Raw genomic sequence first — 18,518 nt, 5'->3', positions numbered from 1 at the left:
TTTTGAGTAAGTTTGTGTTGTGCTGCATCAAAGATATCCCTGACCACATGTAACTTGTGAGCTGTTTATTGGACATATCTTAGAGACATTCTTATCTCCTTGTTTTGTAGATGAAGTCAGGTACTTAACTAGTTACCAGAAAATCAATACTAGACCTTGGGTATCCTTAATCCTTAGGATAAGTCTTCTGACTCTCACCTTAAACACCTTCCAAACCTGCCTTTGATTAGAACTAACTTTTAGCATCAACAAAAGCATATGATGTGTTTTTAGTCCTCCATTTCATTATCTGACCCTGTTGCTTTCTCCAGGAACTTAAGAAATACCAGAAAGGGCTAACCAGTACTAAAGAGGCTTAACATTTCTGCATTGCCATATGTCCTCAGGAATCAAGTTCAGGCAACTACAAACTATGTGCTACAGTTTGGGTAATGCTACCTTGACCTTGGTATGAGTCAGGGTAGGGGTGTAAAAACCAATATGACACAATGGAAATGACAGAAAAGAGGACTTGAAAGGCCTGACTGAAATTCATGAAGAGAATTAGAGACATGCATCCTGTTGCTAACAGGGTAGCTTTCTGTAGTATTGTGGTACCTGGCATTGCATTTGTGTCCTGTTTTAGCAACTGGAGACAGTGCTACCTTTCCTCTTTTTTCACTTTCTCTTTCTTCAGGGTAGATCCTGACTACAACCATATCCGGATGCTGCCCTTGTGTTTTTTCAAGACATGAATACATTGTATTGAACTCCTGAACACATTGGTGGCACTGTCTCTTCATCTACTTTGCAAAGTTGCTGAGTCCAAATAGAACCCGCTCTTCCTTCTTTCTCTGTTCAATTTGCTGTTATTTCTACCAGAACCAGCTTCAGAGTGACAAGGCCAGTCATCTCAAATTTGTGTTCATGGAAGTAAGATGAAGACCAAGAAGGTGCTTGAATGACCTACCAATTGTATATTCTACTTATGGTTAAGAACAAAATTTACTTAACATATTTTATACTGTTCATCTGAAAAGTTCAATAAATTTAAAATTATTAATAAATTATGTACTTCTGGTTCCTGCACATGGGTATGCTCTTTTTCCCCAAATATTTATTTATTTTATATATGAGAGTACACTGTCACTATCTTCAGACACACCAGAAGAGGGAATTGGATTCCATTATAGATGGTTGTGAGCCACCCTATGGTTGCTGGGAATTGAACTCAGGACCTTTGGAAGTGCTCTTAACCACTGAGCCATCTGTCCAGTCCCATAGGTATGCTTTTAAGGGAGTGAGTTGTTCAGTGTGGGTTAAAGTGTTATTACATTTCTCATCTGAGGTCAAATTTGTACTGTGACTGAAGCATGAAAATACTCAATTATAGAACAGGAACTTCCTATCTTATGAACTCTGACATCTGTATCTATATAAGTAGGAGGCATACTTTTAAAATCCTAGTATTTTAGTTGGAATAAAATTTTTATTTCCAAATTTTAAACCCAATTTAGTTAGATGTATAAATGATGGCTCTAGCCCTTGGGATGGCTTATAAATGAGAATATTTGCTCAGTATTTCAAGATCCTCAGATTGAAAATGCTGTGTAAATAGTGGGCCAGATTAGCTCGCCATGTGTCTCCCTGTGTGCACAGAGCTTTTGATGACTTTAACGGGTGGAATGTGGGGGGAGAATCTGGCTCGTTATTAGTTTTCCTATTTTGATTTGATCAACTGTTGTCAATTACAGACATTGGTAATTACCCACAGAAAAGGAGAGGATGGAGAACAAAACTTGCTATCATAATATTTATCTTATCAGTTATGGTATTTTCCTATATTGAAAAAATATTGTGCTGAATCGTGCAGCACAGCAAGTACTGATTTTCCAGTGCCCTTGACTCAAGTGTATTTTACACAGATTTAAATTTTTTTCCCAGATAAAATCCACGTTTATAGAGTACATTTGCTTCCCTTTCCACTTTCCTCTGTGAATTCTTCTTTTTTGGTTTTCTTCCCTCTAAGATGTGCCCTTTATATTTTAGTCCCTGTTAACTGCATAGCACAAACTATCTCTGTCCAAACGTTTCTTGTGAAGAATAAAATATTTTATATTAACACTGTCCAATGTAATTGACAATATCTTGGTGTAGCTGTCAGACCTCTGAATTGTGAGTACTGTGACTGGGAATCAGAGCTTTTAATTTGATTTAAATAGACATGTGCAGCCAGAGGCCATTGTGTTTCCATGAAGCGTACGTACACTCATACAACTTCAAAATAATCAGCGTAAACCGTTGACTGCTTTTCTTACTTGAAGGATACTTGTGTTCAGTTTTCCTCACGCTTGCCAATTAATCAACTTTATCATCGAATTTTATGTCTATAAATCTTCTTTCAGTTTGCTGCAGTATCTCTAAATCACAATTCATCTCAAATCTGGCTACCTCTCAGAACCACTGGAGGACACGTCTCTACTACATTACTGACAACCTGATTGATCCTGGAGTACTGATTCTGAAGACAGTCTCCTTTATGAATTCCTGGCTTAATGACCTCCCCCTTTCTAAATATCTATTGTTTCTAGATAAATCTATGAACATTTGTTACCTGAAATTCTAAAAATATTCTTAGAACTTTATCTCTATGCTATTTCTTGCTATTTCGTTCCCACCCTCTACAATCTGTTCTCCACAGAGCTGAGATGATCTTTCTAAATGTTAAAACGGAGCACAGCATTCAGCAGTTCAAATCCTGCAAAGGCTCCTCCACGCCTACCAAATGAAATGCAGGCTTTTGTGCTCAAGTTTCACAAGACCCGTGTGCTATTCTCAGATAAAACCCGCATTCACAGAGTTCCTTTGCTTCTTATACCGCTTTACTCTGTGAATTCTTTTTCACTCCTCTCTCCTCTTAGGTTTCTTTTCTAATTCTGTCCTACATTGGCTACATAGCACAGAATTGTTGTCCAAACATTTTCTGTGAAGGTTTAAATAGTTTGTGACGACCAAATATGCTTGGGTATGTGGCCTTTAACTGAAGTGTGGTTGAGTTATCAAGGTCCATATTCTTTAGAAAACCATCTCACCCCTACCTAGCACCTATCAATTGCCAATAACTCCTTAGCTGGAAGAGCATGTCATTGTCCCCATATCCCTTCTCTGTGCTGGGACTTTGTCGGCTTTGAGATTCTGTAGGTCTTAGCATGCTGTCACAATTTCTGCGAGTTCTTATTTGCATCTGTTATACTATGTCCAGAAAAGTTTCCCTGTAGTCATCTACTACTTCTGTTGGCTCTTGAAATCTTTTTGCCTCCTCCTCTGCAATGCTCTCCGAGTCTTTTGAGGAAGAAGTGTGATCTAGATATTCTGTTTAGGATGGAAAACTGCTGTCTCTTATTCTTTGCAGCTAGAACAGTTGTGGGCCCCTGTTTTGATCACTATCAAATGCAAAAACGTTTCTCTGATAAGGGTTAAGAGATGCACAAATTTATGAGTGTAACAATAAGTCATTAGCAGTAATTTTAATACTATGTCAATTTAGTATGATACTAATATTAGATTCTTTTCCTAGGGCCTATGATTTGTCAAGTCACAAGTTCTCGACCCAGCTAACAGTGTTAAGTATAGGTTTCATCTCCTGAAGTGAGCTTCAAATCTAGGCAGAATGAGGTTGATTATTTCAGTGACTTGCATTTTATACTATACCAATGCACACATCTTGTCAGGATGTTCTCAAGGATCACGCCTGTTAAGATTGATGCTTGCCTTGCTTCTTCCGTAGCATTCAATGCACCTTCCAGCACTACAGAAGCTTCCCAGAAATGTTAAGATGTGCGAGTGAGTACCAATTTGATTTCTCCATGTCCTGTAATTCACGTATGCGGTATCTTTAGTAATGTTGTATTCATATCAAGCTCTGGGGGGGCACACGAGAGCACTGACAATAGCTTGTAATGGTTGAGTGTCTATGGAGACTCATTGCCCAACAGTTCCAAAAAAAAATAATAATAAATAACCCTTTCATGGCACTGGGCTATTTGGTTGTTTCCCTGTAGTTTCAGCTATGGTATTGTCACCGTATTATAGTTGTGCATATCTAAAATTTTATACATGTGAATATCTTTTCAGAAGCTTTCAGAGTACTAAGTTTCCATATGACTTTTTCAAAAAGCCTTTACTATTAAATATCCCTCCTGTATTCCCTCCTCTGGCCTGACTTCCATTCCCTATGCAAATTTAACCATTCATTATCTCATTACCCCTCAATAGTCCCACTAAACTTTTATACCACTCCATTCTATCTCCCCTCCTTTGAAAGCCTCTGACCTCTCCATGGCTCTTACTAGTTTTATTACCCCTTTGGATATTCCAAATGAGGTAAGTATATATGAAGATCCAAATCTGGCATCTGCAAATGAGAGAAAACATGCTGCATTTGTCTTTCTGGGTGTGGGGGATCTCATTCAGGATGACTGTCTCCAGCTCCTCCCACTTACCCACACATGTCATACTTTTCTTTGTTTTGACGGATTTTCATTATCCACCCATCAGCAAGTGGCTATCTATACGGCTTCCATTTCTTGGTTATTGTGATGAGAGTGGTAATGAACATGGAAGAGTAAGCATCCATAAAACAGTGTGCAGAACCCTACGGGCGTAATCTCAGGAGTAGAGTGCCGAATAATGCAATAGACCTATTTCTAGCTGGGTGAAGAAGCCCCACTGTGATTTACATAGTGGCTGCACCAGTGTTTCTATCAGTAGTGAATTAGTGTTCCCCTTTCCCTACCTCCACATCAGTATTTGTCCTTATTTATATGTTAGCCATTCATGCTGACATAAGATGGAATCTCAAATTCGTTTTAATTTCTTTCTCCTTTTTGGCTAAGGATGTTGAAGTTTTTAAATATTTAGTAAGCACTTGTATTTCATCTCCCAAAAAGTCCACATAGTTCCATTCCTTACTTTATAATTGGATTCTTTCCTTGATGTTTAGTTTTTCGTTTCTTTATATATCATATTCACTGATACCCTGTCAGATGTATAGCTGACAACGATTGTTTTCTTTCTGTAGGTTGCTTCTTTATTTCAAACATAATGCCCCTTGTTGTACAGAAACTTTTAAGTTTTATGAGGCCCCGTTTATTATGTATTCATCTTAATAACCTGCACTACCGGCTACTGTTCAGATGCCCTTAGTGTACTGATGAGTTCATGTGTGTTCTCCACATACTCCTCTCTCACATTCATGCTATCGAGTCTTATACTCTGGTCTTTGCCCCATTTGGACTGCGTTTTGTGCAGGCTGAGAAATAAAGATCAACTTTCATCTTCTATCCACAGCTATCCAGTTTGACCAGGACCATTTGTTTAAGATTCGGTCATTTCTCTTAGGGTATTGTTGGACTCTGTGACAGTCAGGTGATTTTAGGAGTATGGGCATGCATGTGTGCTGGTTAGGTGGTTGGATTGCTTTTGTTGTGTTTTTTTTTTTTGTTTTATCATTAGTCATTTTTATATAAATTAAAATTAAAATCATCTGGGTAAAGAGAAGCTTGGCTGAGGAATTTCCACCATCAGATTGACTGCGGGCAAGTCTGTGGGTATTTAAGATAATGATTGGTTGGAGAGGACACAACTACAACTGTGCAGGCACTCTTAGGTTTGATAAGAAAGGAAACTGAACAAGGCGTGAAGAATAAACCAGAGTAAATAATGTTCCTCAATGGTCTCTGCTTCAACTTTGCCTTCGAGTTCTTGCTCCCATTTAAATTATTTATTTCATTTTGAATTAGATTTGGTAGATATTTATCTAGAAAGACATCTTTTTTTTCCGTTTTTTTTCTTTATTAACTTGAGTATTTCTTATTTACATTTCGAATGTTATTCCCTTTCCCGGTTTCCGGGCCAACATCCCTCTAACACCTCCCCCTCCCCTTCTATATGGGTGTTCCCCTCCCCATCCTCCCCCCATTACTGCCCTCCCCCCAACAATCACATTCACTGGGGGTTCAGTCTTAGCAGGACCAAGGGCTTCCCCTTCCACTGGTGCTCTTACTAGGCTATTCATTGCTACCTATGAGGTCAGAGTCCAGGGTCAGTCCATGTATAGTCTTTGGGTAGTGGCTTAATCCCTGGAAGCTCTGGTTGGTTGGCATTGTTGTTCATATGGGGTCTCGAGCCCCTTCAAGCTCTTTCAGTCCTTTCTCTGAGGTAACCCAATCACAGAAAAATACACATGGTATGCACTCATTGATAACTGGCTATTAGCCCAAATGCTTGAATTACCCTAGATGCACAGAACACATGAAACTCAAGATGGATGATCAAAATGCGAATGCTTCACTCCTTCTTTAAAAGGGAAACAAGAATACCCTTGGCAGGGAATAGGGAGGCAAACATCTTTTTCTTTTATATTTTTCAGTTTACTTGACTAAAGATGTTTAAAGTATGTTCTTAAAATTATGAGTTTCCTCAATGTCTGTTGCAATCTCTCATTTCATCTTTATTTTATTTTTCTTGGATATTTTATGTATTTACATTTCAAATGTTATGCCTCTTGCCACCTCTCCCAAACCCCCTCTGCCTTCCCCCTACCTCCAGGAGTACACTCCTACTCCCACCCACCCACTCCCACCCCAACACCCTAGCATTGCCCCCACATTGGTGAAATGAGCCTTCACAGGACCAAGGGTTTTTCCTTCCATTGATGCTAGGCATTGCCATCCTCCACTACATAAGTGGCTGGAGTCATGGGTCCATCTATGTGCATTCATTGGTTGGTGGTTTAGTACCTGGGAGCTCTGGTGGGGTTGGTTGGTTGATATTGCTGTTCTTCCTATCAAACCTCTTCAGCTCCTTCAGTCTTTTCTCTCACTCCTCCATTGGACTCCCCTTGTTCAGTCCAATGGTTTGCTGCAACCATCTTCATCTGTATTTGATAGAGCCTCTCAGGAGACACCCATATCTGACTCCTGTCAGCAAGCACTACTTGGCATCAGCAATAGTGACTGGGTTTGGTGGCTGCATATGGGATGGATCCCCAAGTGGGATGAACCTTTTCTTTACTCCCTGTTCCACTATTTTTCCCTGTATTTCCTCCCCTGAGTATTTTTGTTCAACCTTCTAAGAAGGTCTGAAACATCCACACTTTGGTCTTCATTGTTCTTGAGCTTCATGTGGTTTGTGAATTATATCTTGGGTATTTTGTTAGTTTGGATCCTCTCCTTATTTTAGTTAATTTGGCTACAAATTTGTCTGTATGCATCTTGGACCTTGATGAATATCCTTTTTCTTTGATTAGGTGAGTTTTCTTTTGTAGGGAGCGGCGCGGTAAAACAAAGATGGCGCCGACATCCAGTCCTGTCTGGTAGTAAACAACTTATCGCGCATGTGCAGGCTTGTCCCCTTGCCAGGGCGGCCGTAGGATAATGAGTTGATCCGGCGCCCACCTGTGGTGAACAACGGTACTGCGCATGTGCGGGTTTTGCACCTGGTGCCAGTTGGCCGGGTTGTTAATATGCTAATGAGGGATTCATGCTCCGCCAATCCCTGAAGGACAATTAGCATAGCCTCAGCTTCCTGTGTATATAAGGTGACGCTTTTGCTGCTCAAGGTCCCCGTATCAGCAAAGAGGTGGTCCTGCAATAAAGGCTGTTGAGAAGAATCCGACCGTGTTGCGTCTTCCTTGCCAGCCGAGGTGGGCGCGACATTCTTTCATGATTTTGTTGAAAATATTGCCTCTGCCTTTGACATAGGTGTGCTCTCTTATTTTTATACCTGTTATTCATATGTTTGGTTTTATTATAGTTTCCAGAATTTCTAAATTTTCCATTAGTTTTTCTCTCTTTCATTGAAATTAGACATTTTTCTAACATAATAAACATATGGTTTTCCATACCTCTATTCTCCTCACTTACTCTCTATCTATCTTTCCATCCTAATCTTGTATGTCTCTCATTAAAAAACAACAACAACAACAACAACTAGAGTTCTAAGGTATAATACTGGGTGGGGAGGACACCATCTCAGAGGTGAAGGGGAGGTAAAATGGTGACAGGGACTCTCTGAAGGGGGCACTGATGACTCTGTGTTGTTGTTGTTGTTGTTAGAAAGTCAGTTATGTTAAATGATGTTTTGCTGAAGCAAACACAGGTGAAAGGATGTTTTGCTAAAGCAAGTTTGTAAACGAACACTTGATGAAGTATTCATGGTGAAGGATTCTTCAACAACGTGCAAGTGTTGGTTTGCCTTACATTGCATTCTGGAGGTTCATTCACAGTGACTCCTAAAGGAGAAATGCACCAAAAAACTGCTAGTGGTGTTCTGGTGGCTTCTTACTGCTTTGGTGGACTTGGGACAATGGCAGAATGATGTCAGATGATACAGACTCAATGAAGTTTTGCTAAGGCAAGACACTTGGAGGGCACATGCTATTTGGAGGGAGTATAAATAGAACTCAGTGGACTGTGCGAGAGACTTTGCAACACTTCTTCGTCCCGAGTCTTTGCCTTCAAGTCTGTCTTCCCTGATTTTCACTTCATTGACAGAGGCATAGCAGAGAACTTCTCCTAGTCTTGGTTGCCTCTGCTGACTAGTGCTGATTTGGTAGAGGTCTGGCTGTTTTTGCTAGATTGTGTCCCCACTGCTGATTGATGTTTGCAGCCCTGACACTACCGAAGAGAACTGCTGGTGTACTCATGAAATATTTGCAAGTGGATTGAACTACGGCTGCTGATTTCTGTGAGCTGAACTGCTGATCTCCTGACAACACAGATTGGATTTGCTCCACAGAACAATTTCTAAATAGGTCCAGTTCCCCCGTATCTTAATACCCTACCTTTCTCACTACCTCTGGAGGACAGTGGGCTAGAAGGGAGGTTAAAACGTTTAAGAACCTTATTAAAATAGGATCTGAAGAATCAAACCCTACACACCAGGAAGGACGGCAGCATTTAAGATGTAAATTAATTAATTAATTAATAAAACACTACATTGGAAGCCATGACATATCCACAAAGGCTGTAGTGCCAATCTGTGCAGGCCCTGTACATATTGTCTCAGTCTTCATGTAGTGCCAATCTGTGCAGGCCCTGTACATATTGTCTCAGTCTCCATGTAGTTCATATGAGCTTTTATGATGTTGATGTTGCTGTTGCTGCTGCTGCTGATGATGATGATGACAACAACGATGTTGATGTTTCTCTGATGATGGCTGAGTAAGGCCCATCAATAAGCATAGGAGAATATCATTAGGATTCATTTTATTTCTACTTTTCTTTACCAGTGCTCTTCGGTTTTCTTCGATATGCCTGGGTTGTCTAGTCTCAGGTTCTCCATTACCCAGTCAGTGTTCATTTGGAGGAGCGAACCTTAAGTCAAATCAAATATTGGTTGGTTCTTCCCACAAGCTTTGTGCCACACTATTGCCCTAGCATATCTTGCAGTCAGAACACCACTATAGGTCAAAGTGTTTGTGGCTGGATTGCTCTTAATGTTTCTCCACTGGTAGCATGGAGAACACCTTCCTTTATCTACTAAAGATGCTAGAATGTGGGGGTGAGCTTCCTCTGTACCTTCTCCATGTTCCATGAATTGTGTGGGTGTTATCTACAGCAATGGGGCCTTGCTGTCAGTTTGTGGTAAGCAACTTACAGTCTTGACCACATGGTATTTGGGGAGATTTATATGGGACCACTTTATCTAGCAGCTTAATCAGCTGTAACACAATCTCAATATTGGAGGCTTCATTCCATAACAAGATGACCAACTGGGATTCTGTTTCCCCTATTATTTGGCGATTTCATTTAGATCACCCTCAGATATGTATATATTTTTGGAAACTTCCTACTGTATTAAGTTTTCATACTATACTTCAAATAGCTTTTATTTGTATATCTCTCTCCAAATTTCATCTCTCATCCCCATACCCCTCCTGGCCTCCATGAGATCCTCCGGTTCCAGTCCTCCCCATACATCAGTAAGTATCAATTATCTTTCCTCTTCTTTATGAAATCTATTTGACACTATCTCCACCTAGTTCTTTGCTCTATACTGAACCTCCATGGTTTCATGTTTTGCAGTTTGGTCATCATTGACTTCACAGCTAATATCCTTATATAAGTGAATACATTCCATACTTATTTTTCTGGGTCTAAGATGCCACATTCAGGATATTTTTTTCTAGTTCTATACATTTACCTGCAATGTTTATTAGATCAGATTTTGAGGGTCAAGTAATAGTCATTATGTATTATATGTGTACATTACATATATACACATTATGTAAATGTGTATACAATCTATATCTGGGTTGTTTTATTCTGGTTGTTATGAACGGGGCAGTGAAGAGCATGCTTGTACAAATACCCCTGTAAAAACAAAACAAAGAACTACAAGAGTAGAACTCTTAGACAAAAGAATCCAATGTACTGAAGGGTCAGCCTGTCAGGAAGATATAATAATTTGAAATGAGCACGAAACTAATTAGAAAATTTCCATATTTTGAAAAAACCTAATAAAAAGTAGGAAATGAAAAGAGCAAATAGTTATGAAACATTTTCCTTAGTAATTATTGGAATGAGAAAACAGTGTTAGCTTATGCTCTGTGAACTATTAAAATCAAGTACATCAATATGATATTGACAGAACACAAAGCCAGTTCAGAATATCACTTCTCATAATGTCAGTGAAACATTAAGTAAAACACACATGCAGAGTTAGAAAGCAAGATTCAGCATATGTCAAAGGATTGAAATCACATGGATCTATATTTTGGCCAGAATGGAATTTAGAAATCAGAAATAGTGAATGACCTGGAATTTCCAAATATTTTCAGCTTAGGAAAATGAATATTAAAATATTCTGTAGATTAAAGAAAAATTATACAAGCAATTCAGATATTAGAAATATTTCATTATAAATACAATTAAAGCAGAACACAGCAGTTTGAGTCATGCTATTATTGCTTAACCGCTATTTAGAGTTCACACTTGCAGTCTAGATATTGACCTCTGCACATGTTCTCAAAGAAGAAAGTTCTGGGGTCTGTCTTGTTTCTCCAGGCTTGGCAGCCTGCTTCTTTACCTCCATAGGCATCTCAAACTGGCCCACTGAATATCTTTAAAGCAGAAATGCATGAAGTAGAACTGGGGGATACAAACCTGACTCTTTATAAACAATCGATACAATTGATACATTTATGATTTTTGATACAATCGATATATTTATGGCACGCTTGAACAGCTCCTTCCCAAAAGATGAAACAGAAACTAACCATCTGAAAAATAAAAGGAATGCTTACGGCAGATTCTCCAATATTTAAAACTAGAAGGAAGAGAAACTGAGCAGTTTAATAGTTACTATGGACATTAATGAGTAGTTTAATAGTATAAAGTTCGGGATTAGATAGCTTCAATCATCAACTCTATTGAAGAGTTAAGGTGTTCGCCATCTGCAACACTATCTGTGTCAGAAAACAAAACAGACAAAAGCACTTTCTCCTTATTCTGTGAGGGAATTGTTAGGATGCCAAATTCTAACAAAGTTACTAAGAGAAAATAAAATTTAAGCAAAGTGTCTTTCATGATAGCAAATGGAAAAATACCTAATAAAACATAAGCAAATTAATCCAGCAATACATAAATTGATATACATATATAGATATATCCATTTCTATATCTGTGTGTGTGTGTGTGTGTGTGTGTGTGTGTGTGTGTGTGTGTGTGTGTATTTGCCCAAACTCTTAGAAATACAAGTTGGTTTAATGTTTTCTACAAAGAAAGTAAATGTAAGCTGTGGTAATTAGAAATATTGTTAATTCATCAAATTCTTAATTTTATAAAATGTTAGGAAATGAGAAAGTAAAGAAAACATCCTAAATTAGATAAAAGTTTAAGTATTGATTTCTATTACCTAATGAAACAATTTAGTATGTTTTTCAGAGTTGAATAAAAATAATAACATATAATTTCATTCTTTGTTTTTAACTTTGAATTAGAAGGCCTAACACCTAGGACAGGAAAGTGTAAATTAAAGGCATATGAATTAGAAAGAGAAAAGTGATATGATTGTATAAAATAGAATGACTTAAAAGGAAGCTATTACTAATTACTGAATATTACATTATTAAAATAAAATATTAATGTTAAAAATTCCATTTTATATGCTAACAATAAATTATTAGAAACTTAAATTCAAACGTTTACAATATAATATAAAATCATTGAATATTTGGTAATAATCTTAGTGAAAGATGTCATGTCAGCAACTCCAAACTACTAATTCAGATTTATGAACAAATTAATTAAAAGTAAATACAGAGGTCATATCTATGTACCCACAGACACTATTGAAATGATATAATTGTCTTTAATTTTTAAAAATAAATCCTCCAATATTTATACCCAGAAAACAGCAATCATTTTCTAAATTTATATGGAAATTCACAGGATGTAGGTCACATAAAATAATTCTGAAAATTAAAATGAAATACAATTAAAAGTATACACTATTCTCTGTTTATTTTACTTAGTTTCAACTCAAAAACATAAAAACATATATTGTCCGCTAAAATTAAAAAGTGAAGTCTAAATATGAGACAGTGGAGTGTTTATTGGCTATTGATTGGCTATCAGTTACATGTTATGGGTACAAACTTTCAATATATATGATGGAAGACTCACAAAAAAGACCTCCAAATATTGACAGAAAAAAGGCAAAAAATGAATAAATGATCATTACACTTGATCAATAATTTCAGCCAAACACATACACAAATTCCCAATCAGTGCAAGAAAATGTGCTCAACACCATTACTCGCCACAAAAATACAAATTTAAGCCATATGATACCCTCTAGAGTGGCTGAAATTAAAATGACTGACACTACCAAATGCTTGTTGGGATGCAGGGCAAACAGAAATTTAATACATTTCTACTTGCAGCGTCAAATGCTACAATTACTTTTAAGAGCCATTTGGCACTTTTAAATGGGGTATTACTTCCATCTACCCTATGGCCTAGAGATTCCATTGTTACCCAAAAATACTTGTATAAGAATGTTCATCATGACTCTGATCATAACAGCCTCAAACTAGAAACAAGACAAGTGTCTTTTTAAGAGGAGAATGGATCAATAACATGTGTTTATAATTGCTCCACAGAGTGCTAGTACTTAACAAGTAAAACACAAGCTACTTTATACACACCAGATATAAACATTAAAAATGTTAGATTTATTACATGAATACATACTTTGTAATTTAGTTTATGTGACATCAACAGATACTATTGTCTGCTAATTGATATTGAAAAAATTGTTGCGTCTACACATTATACATATTAATTAAAACATGGTATGCTTCATAAATATGGACAAATATTCCATGTCTACTCGAATAAGTGTGTGTGTGTGTGTGTGTGTGTGTGTGTGTGTGTGTGTAGCAGGAATGTTTTTGCTTGAGTGAGGGGGAGGAATTAAATAAAAAGTATGTTCTATTGAGATATAAATGCTAACCCAACTTAGTTATACCACTGAATACAATTGTCACAATTTATTACCATGAACCATTGAAATCTAAGTATTTGCTTTGAATTTACGTGAACTGATGGGTCTATTGGCATATGCCTTTAAGCTCTGTGAGTCCCAGGGTAGCCTGGTCTAGCTTGGTTAAGTTTCCTTCCTCTTTTGATGCTCTTACTTTCTAGGGTGGTGGATTGTTTTGTTTTGTTTGTTGTTGTTGTTGTTGTTGTTGTTGTTGTTTGTTTCTTCGTTGGTTGTTCTTTCATTAAAGTGACCTAAGATTCTACTTCGGATGCCATCCTTGTACTGGGAAATCCCATTGGCCGTCTGTGTATGTTGTTCTGTTTAATCATAGGCAATGGTAAGGCCTGCCGTTGGCAAATGCCAGGAGTTCATTTTCTCAGCACTGAAACTCCCATTTCCTGTTGTTTCCAAGGCACTGCAATGGTTTCTATACCCAGGTTTTCACACGCCAGTTGCTACAGCCTCCGAAAAACCCTGTTAGTTGCTCATTTTTCCATTTCTGTTTCCGTGTTGTTGTTTTATATTATTATTATTATTATTATTATTAATTATTATCATCATCATTAAATATATTAATGTTTGGGAGCCAAAAAGCAATTGGTCAACCTGCTAAAGTCTTCAGTATATTCATACACAGACCATCCTCTGTTCTCAGCTTTCTGGGTGGGGACGGTTCTTTGCCCTTTTCTTTTGTGACAGTTTTCTTCTGTGCGCATTTATTCCACCTGCTTTTTATTTGGAAATTGATTAAAATTCCTGGCCAAATTTGAGTCCCTTATGGTTTTTCAGTGCCGTAATGAAACTTGCAGTTAAGAAAATAGGCGTGTCTCCTGTCACTCGCCGTAATTCGGGTAGGAGTTTAGAGACAAACACATTTGCTGTATTTGCCACCCTAGTCCAATTTCCCAAGTCACTTTTAATTAGCAGTTTCCTTGCTGCTTTAATGCTGACGCACCTGGTAACTCATTATCACATTCATGTGGCCCTGTCTGATGGTCCGCGGACTTGGCAGTCAGTGGCCTGGAGTCTTCTTATTTGTAAGGTAGAAATTTCACAAGTTCACAGGAGTAGAGTGAATCAGACAGAAATTGCTTTCTATGATGGCACAAGCAGTTTTGAGGGAGGAGAAAATTATTATAACATGCTTGTGTTGGCAAGAAGTGAGATTTGATGCCTTAAAATTTCTACCGCTGGGGTCAACTGCCTAGAAGGAGCGCTTGCGGACTGAGAATGTGGGGAAAGCCATTCTCAGCATTACCTCGAACCTCCCTAAGTATCTGGCCCCCAACTATTTATCATTTTAATGTTGACCTAGCACTTTGGGAAGCTGTGTCTATAAATGAAGGAAGTGTTTGTGCACCAAAGTCAAGCGCTGTTTGCTGATGCCACTGTGACTTCCGTTTGACTTTCTCATAAAAGCAGATGGAAAGGTTTTCTTCGCTGTTCGCTTCCACATAGAAAATCAATATTGCCAAAACCAAGGACCGGAGTACGGCTGTGCCGCCTCACAGCTGTCATTAGAAGGAGTCCAAAACCTTCCCAAGAACGGTAGCTAGAGAATGGTGGCTCTGCACAGAGCCACCTTGTCACTTTCCAGTTTTTAACCCATGCTTACAGGTCATTTATAACACCTCCAGCTGGTGTTTCATGTGATTTACAGACTCACAGAAAATACAGATTTATTATGTACCTTTCCAGAAGCTGAAGGAAGCACAGAAGAATTAAAGAACTAGCAATTAGCCTGAAAAGAATGTAGAGAGGCTAGGGAGATAGTTCAGGAGTTAAGAGCCCTGGTGATTCCCAGCATCCACAATGGCGGCTCACAACTGTCTGTAACTCCAGGTCCAAAAGATCTGACAGACTCCTCAGGCAACTAGGTACACATATACAAAAGATAAAATTAAGTATTTTAAAAATACAGAAAATATTTTATGAAAAGTTAAGGCCTCTACAGTACCACTTGAAGGAGAACTATAATTTGCTTATTTGTAAACTGATATTAAATCAGTCATTTGAACCAAATGGAATTTGGAAACTTAGAATTTCCAAAAAGTAGTTTAATCAACTAGATGCTACTGATTTAACCATTAGACCAAATACTCATAATAGAAAGTTTAAAAAATATACAGTTCTAAAACTTGCAGTCATATCTTTCTTGTCTATATACGGTGTTACGATTGTGTTCATGAGATTAGCTGTAACTTAATATCCTATATTTAAAATGCATTTGAATAGGTTAAAACACATCATAGGTAACTTTGTTTTTTAGACTGGATCATTTTTTTTCTTTTTGTTTTGCTTTGTTTGTTTTTCTTCATTTTTTTCATGTTATGAATCAATATCTTTTCCATTTTTTAAGTGGCTGTTTCCTGACTCTATACTGCTGAGGATATGGGGGTTTCTTCCCTCATCAATCCTAAGAGCCTTTGCATGCAAAGAATGACTGATCTTCCTTCAGGAATATTTAAGGATTGGCACTTCCTACTGAGCTACAGACTTCTGGGAAGTGGTGTATCATTTGAATACTCTTTCAGTCTCTTAGGACTGACATGGAATTGTTTACAGAATCTCTTCAGTTTATATTACTACCAATGTGACTGTGTACATGGCTGAATTGTGTTTCTTTGGAAATTCTGGATGTATTTTTAAAAGAAGCATATTAATTCTCATTTTAATTTACATTCACTTATTTATGAAATCTTGCCATATATTTTTTCTTATGTTATGACACACCGATTAATGTCTTTTATCTATTGAGGTTAATTTATTTTTATATTTTTATTTCTTTTCTGTTTTTTATTAAATTGGATATTTCTTATTTACACTTCAAATGTTATTCCCTTTCCCGGTTTCCTGTCCATCAGACCCCTAACCTCTCCCCCTCCCCTTCTATAAGGGTATTCCCCTCCCCATCCACTCCCCCGCTTACCCTAACAGTTCCCTACACTGGGGGTCCAACCTTGGCAGTAACAAGGGCCTCCCCTTCCTCTGATGCCACAACAAGGCTATTCTCTGCTACATATGCAGTTGGAGCCCAGGGTCAGTCCATGTATAGTCTTTGGGTAGTGGTTTAGTCCCTGGAAGCTCTGGTTGGTTGGCATTGTTGTTCATATGGGGTCTCAAGCCCCTTCAAGCTCTTTCAGTCCTTTCTCTGATTCCTTCAACAGGGGTCCCATTCTCAGTTCAGTGGTTTGCTGCTAGCATTGGCCTCTGTATTTGCTGTATTCTGGCTGTGTCTCTCAGGAGAGATCTACATCCGGTTTCTATCAGCCTGCACTTCTTAGCTTCATCCATCTTACTAGTTTTGGTGGCTGAATATATATGGGCCACATGTGGGGCAGGCTCTGAATGGGTGTTCCTTCAGTCTGTGTTCTAAACTTTGCCTCCCTATCCCCTCCTATGGATATTTTTCTTCCCCTTTTTAAAAAGGAGTGAAGCATCCACATTTTGATCATCCGTCTTGAGTTTCGTTTGTTCTAGGGATCTAGGGTAATTCAAGCATTTGGGCTAATATCCACTTATCAATGCGTGCATACCATGTGTGTTTTTCTGTGATTGGGTTACCTCACTCAGGATGATATTTTCTAGTTCCATCCATTTGCCTTTAAATTTCATGAAGTCATTCTTTTTGCAGTTGAATAGTATTCCATTGTGTAGATGTACCACATTTTCTGTATCCATTCCTCTGTTGAAGGGCATCTGGGTTCTTTCCAGCTTCTGGCTATTATAAATAAGGCTGCAATGAACATAGTGGAGCATGTGTTTTTGTTGTATGTTGGGGCATCTTTTGGGTATATGCCCAAGAGAGGTATAGCTGGGTCCTCAGGTAGTTCAATGTCCAGTTTTCTGAGGAACCTCCAGACTGATTTCCAGAATGGTTGTACCAGTCTGCAATCCCACCAACAATGGAGGAGCGTTCCTCTTTCTCCGCATCCTCTTTCATCCTTGACAGCATCTTGAGGTTAATTTATACGTAGTGTAGGTAATCTAAAATATGAGAAATTGTGAAAGCATCACCACATTTTCTTAAAATGTTCTAATTTTAAATACTACTAACTTTGTTTTATATTTTTAAGAAATATAGTTTTATACATAGAAGTATTTTACCCTCCTTCGGTTCCTTTTAAATTTACAAAGCATTTAAAATGATAAAAGTTTAAATTTATTATTTTAAAAAAATTTATTATTTGTGAGTTTCATATCATGTACCTCAAATCTAGTGATCATCTTGTTCCATCATAACCTCTCTCAGCCCTTGCAACTCCTCCCCTAAAGGAAAAGAAAACACTAAAATAAAACAAAAAAAGTAAAACAAAATATAGACCTCTCATTATGAAGATGTGGAATGTCACAGCATACCCTTTTGCCCACACACCATTACGTACAAATGTTCATTGCAATGAGACAGTGATCTTGTACAAGGCCTCTGGTTTTGCTAAACTATCAATACTGGGTCCTTACCAGGACTCCTGTCAGACATTCTGTTGTTGCCCTGTTATGGAGACCCTGCAACTCTGGGTCTGCAGGACCAGTGATTTCACAGGTACTAGCAGTTTGCAGATAAGGTTGATATTGGGATGAGCCAGCTCAAAGATCTGGGCCCGGGTGGCAGCTGAGTTGGTCAGACCACTAGCTCTCCCACACCCTCAGGTCCAGGATAAGCTCTTCAGCATTGCTTTGGCTAGTTCATCCGGTACTTCAATAGACAAGGGGCAGGGCCAGCTCTTCAGCGTTCTTGCCATCTGGACAGTGACCTACACCCCACCCACCATTCGCCATCAGGGGCAGCTGCCTGGTGAGGAACAGGGGCCAGTCTCCTGAGTGCTGTCAGTAGGCCAGCTTTCCCACTCTCATGACCCTGGGGCCAGCTCTCTTGATAGCAGGAAAGTGAGGGGTAAAGGGGTGGGCATCTTTCCCTTGCTCATTCCGCCTCGTGGCAGAGGAGTGGTGGGGACAGCTCTTACATTCTCACGTCCTCAGTGCCTGTT

The 18,518-nt window shown here is 38.4% G+C and overlaps 1 protein-coding gene across 3 annotated transcripts in view; it reads left to right on the top strand.

Moving 5' to 3' along the window:
* LOC147995459 (uncharacterized) overlaps nucleotides 1-18,518 on the top strand; it is a 272,034-nt gene that overhangs the window by 198,005 nt on the left and 55,511 nt on the right. For 2 of the 3 annotated variants that reach the window (XM_087655111.1, XM_087655112.1), the window contains exon 1: nucleotides 3,709-3,822. In XM_087655111.1, coding sequence (XP_087511237.1) covers nucleotides 3,773-3,822 — 50 coding nt within the window. In that variant the 5' untranslated portion in view covers nucleotides 3,709-3,772. Of the gene's footprint in view, nucleotides 1-676; nucleotides 3,823-18,518 lie in introns of those variants that run through there. The other variant, XR_015684331.1, reaches the window with a different exon arrangement.

This window comes from Rattus norvegicus, chromosome 3 (genome assembly GCF_021556685.1).
Source record: "Rattus norvegicus strain SHRSP/BbbUtx chromosome 3, alternate assembly SHRSP_T2T, whole genome shotgun sequence".
Lineage (NCBI taxonomy): Eukaryota > Metazoa > Chordata > Mammalia > Rodentia > Muridae > Rattus > Rattus norvegicus.
This window is presented reverse-complemented; position numbering and strand designations above follow the sequence as displayed.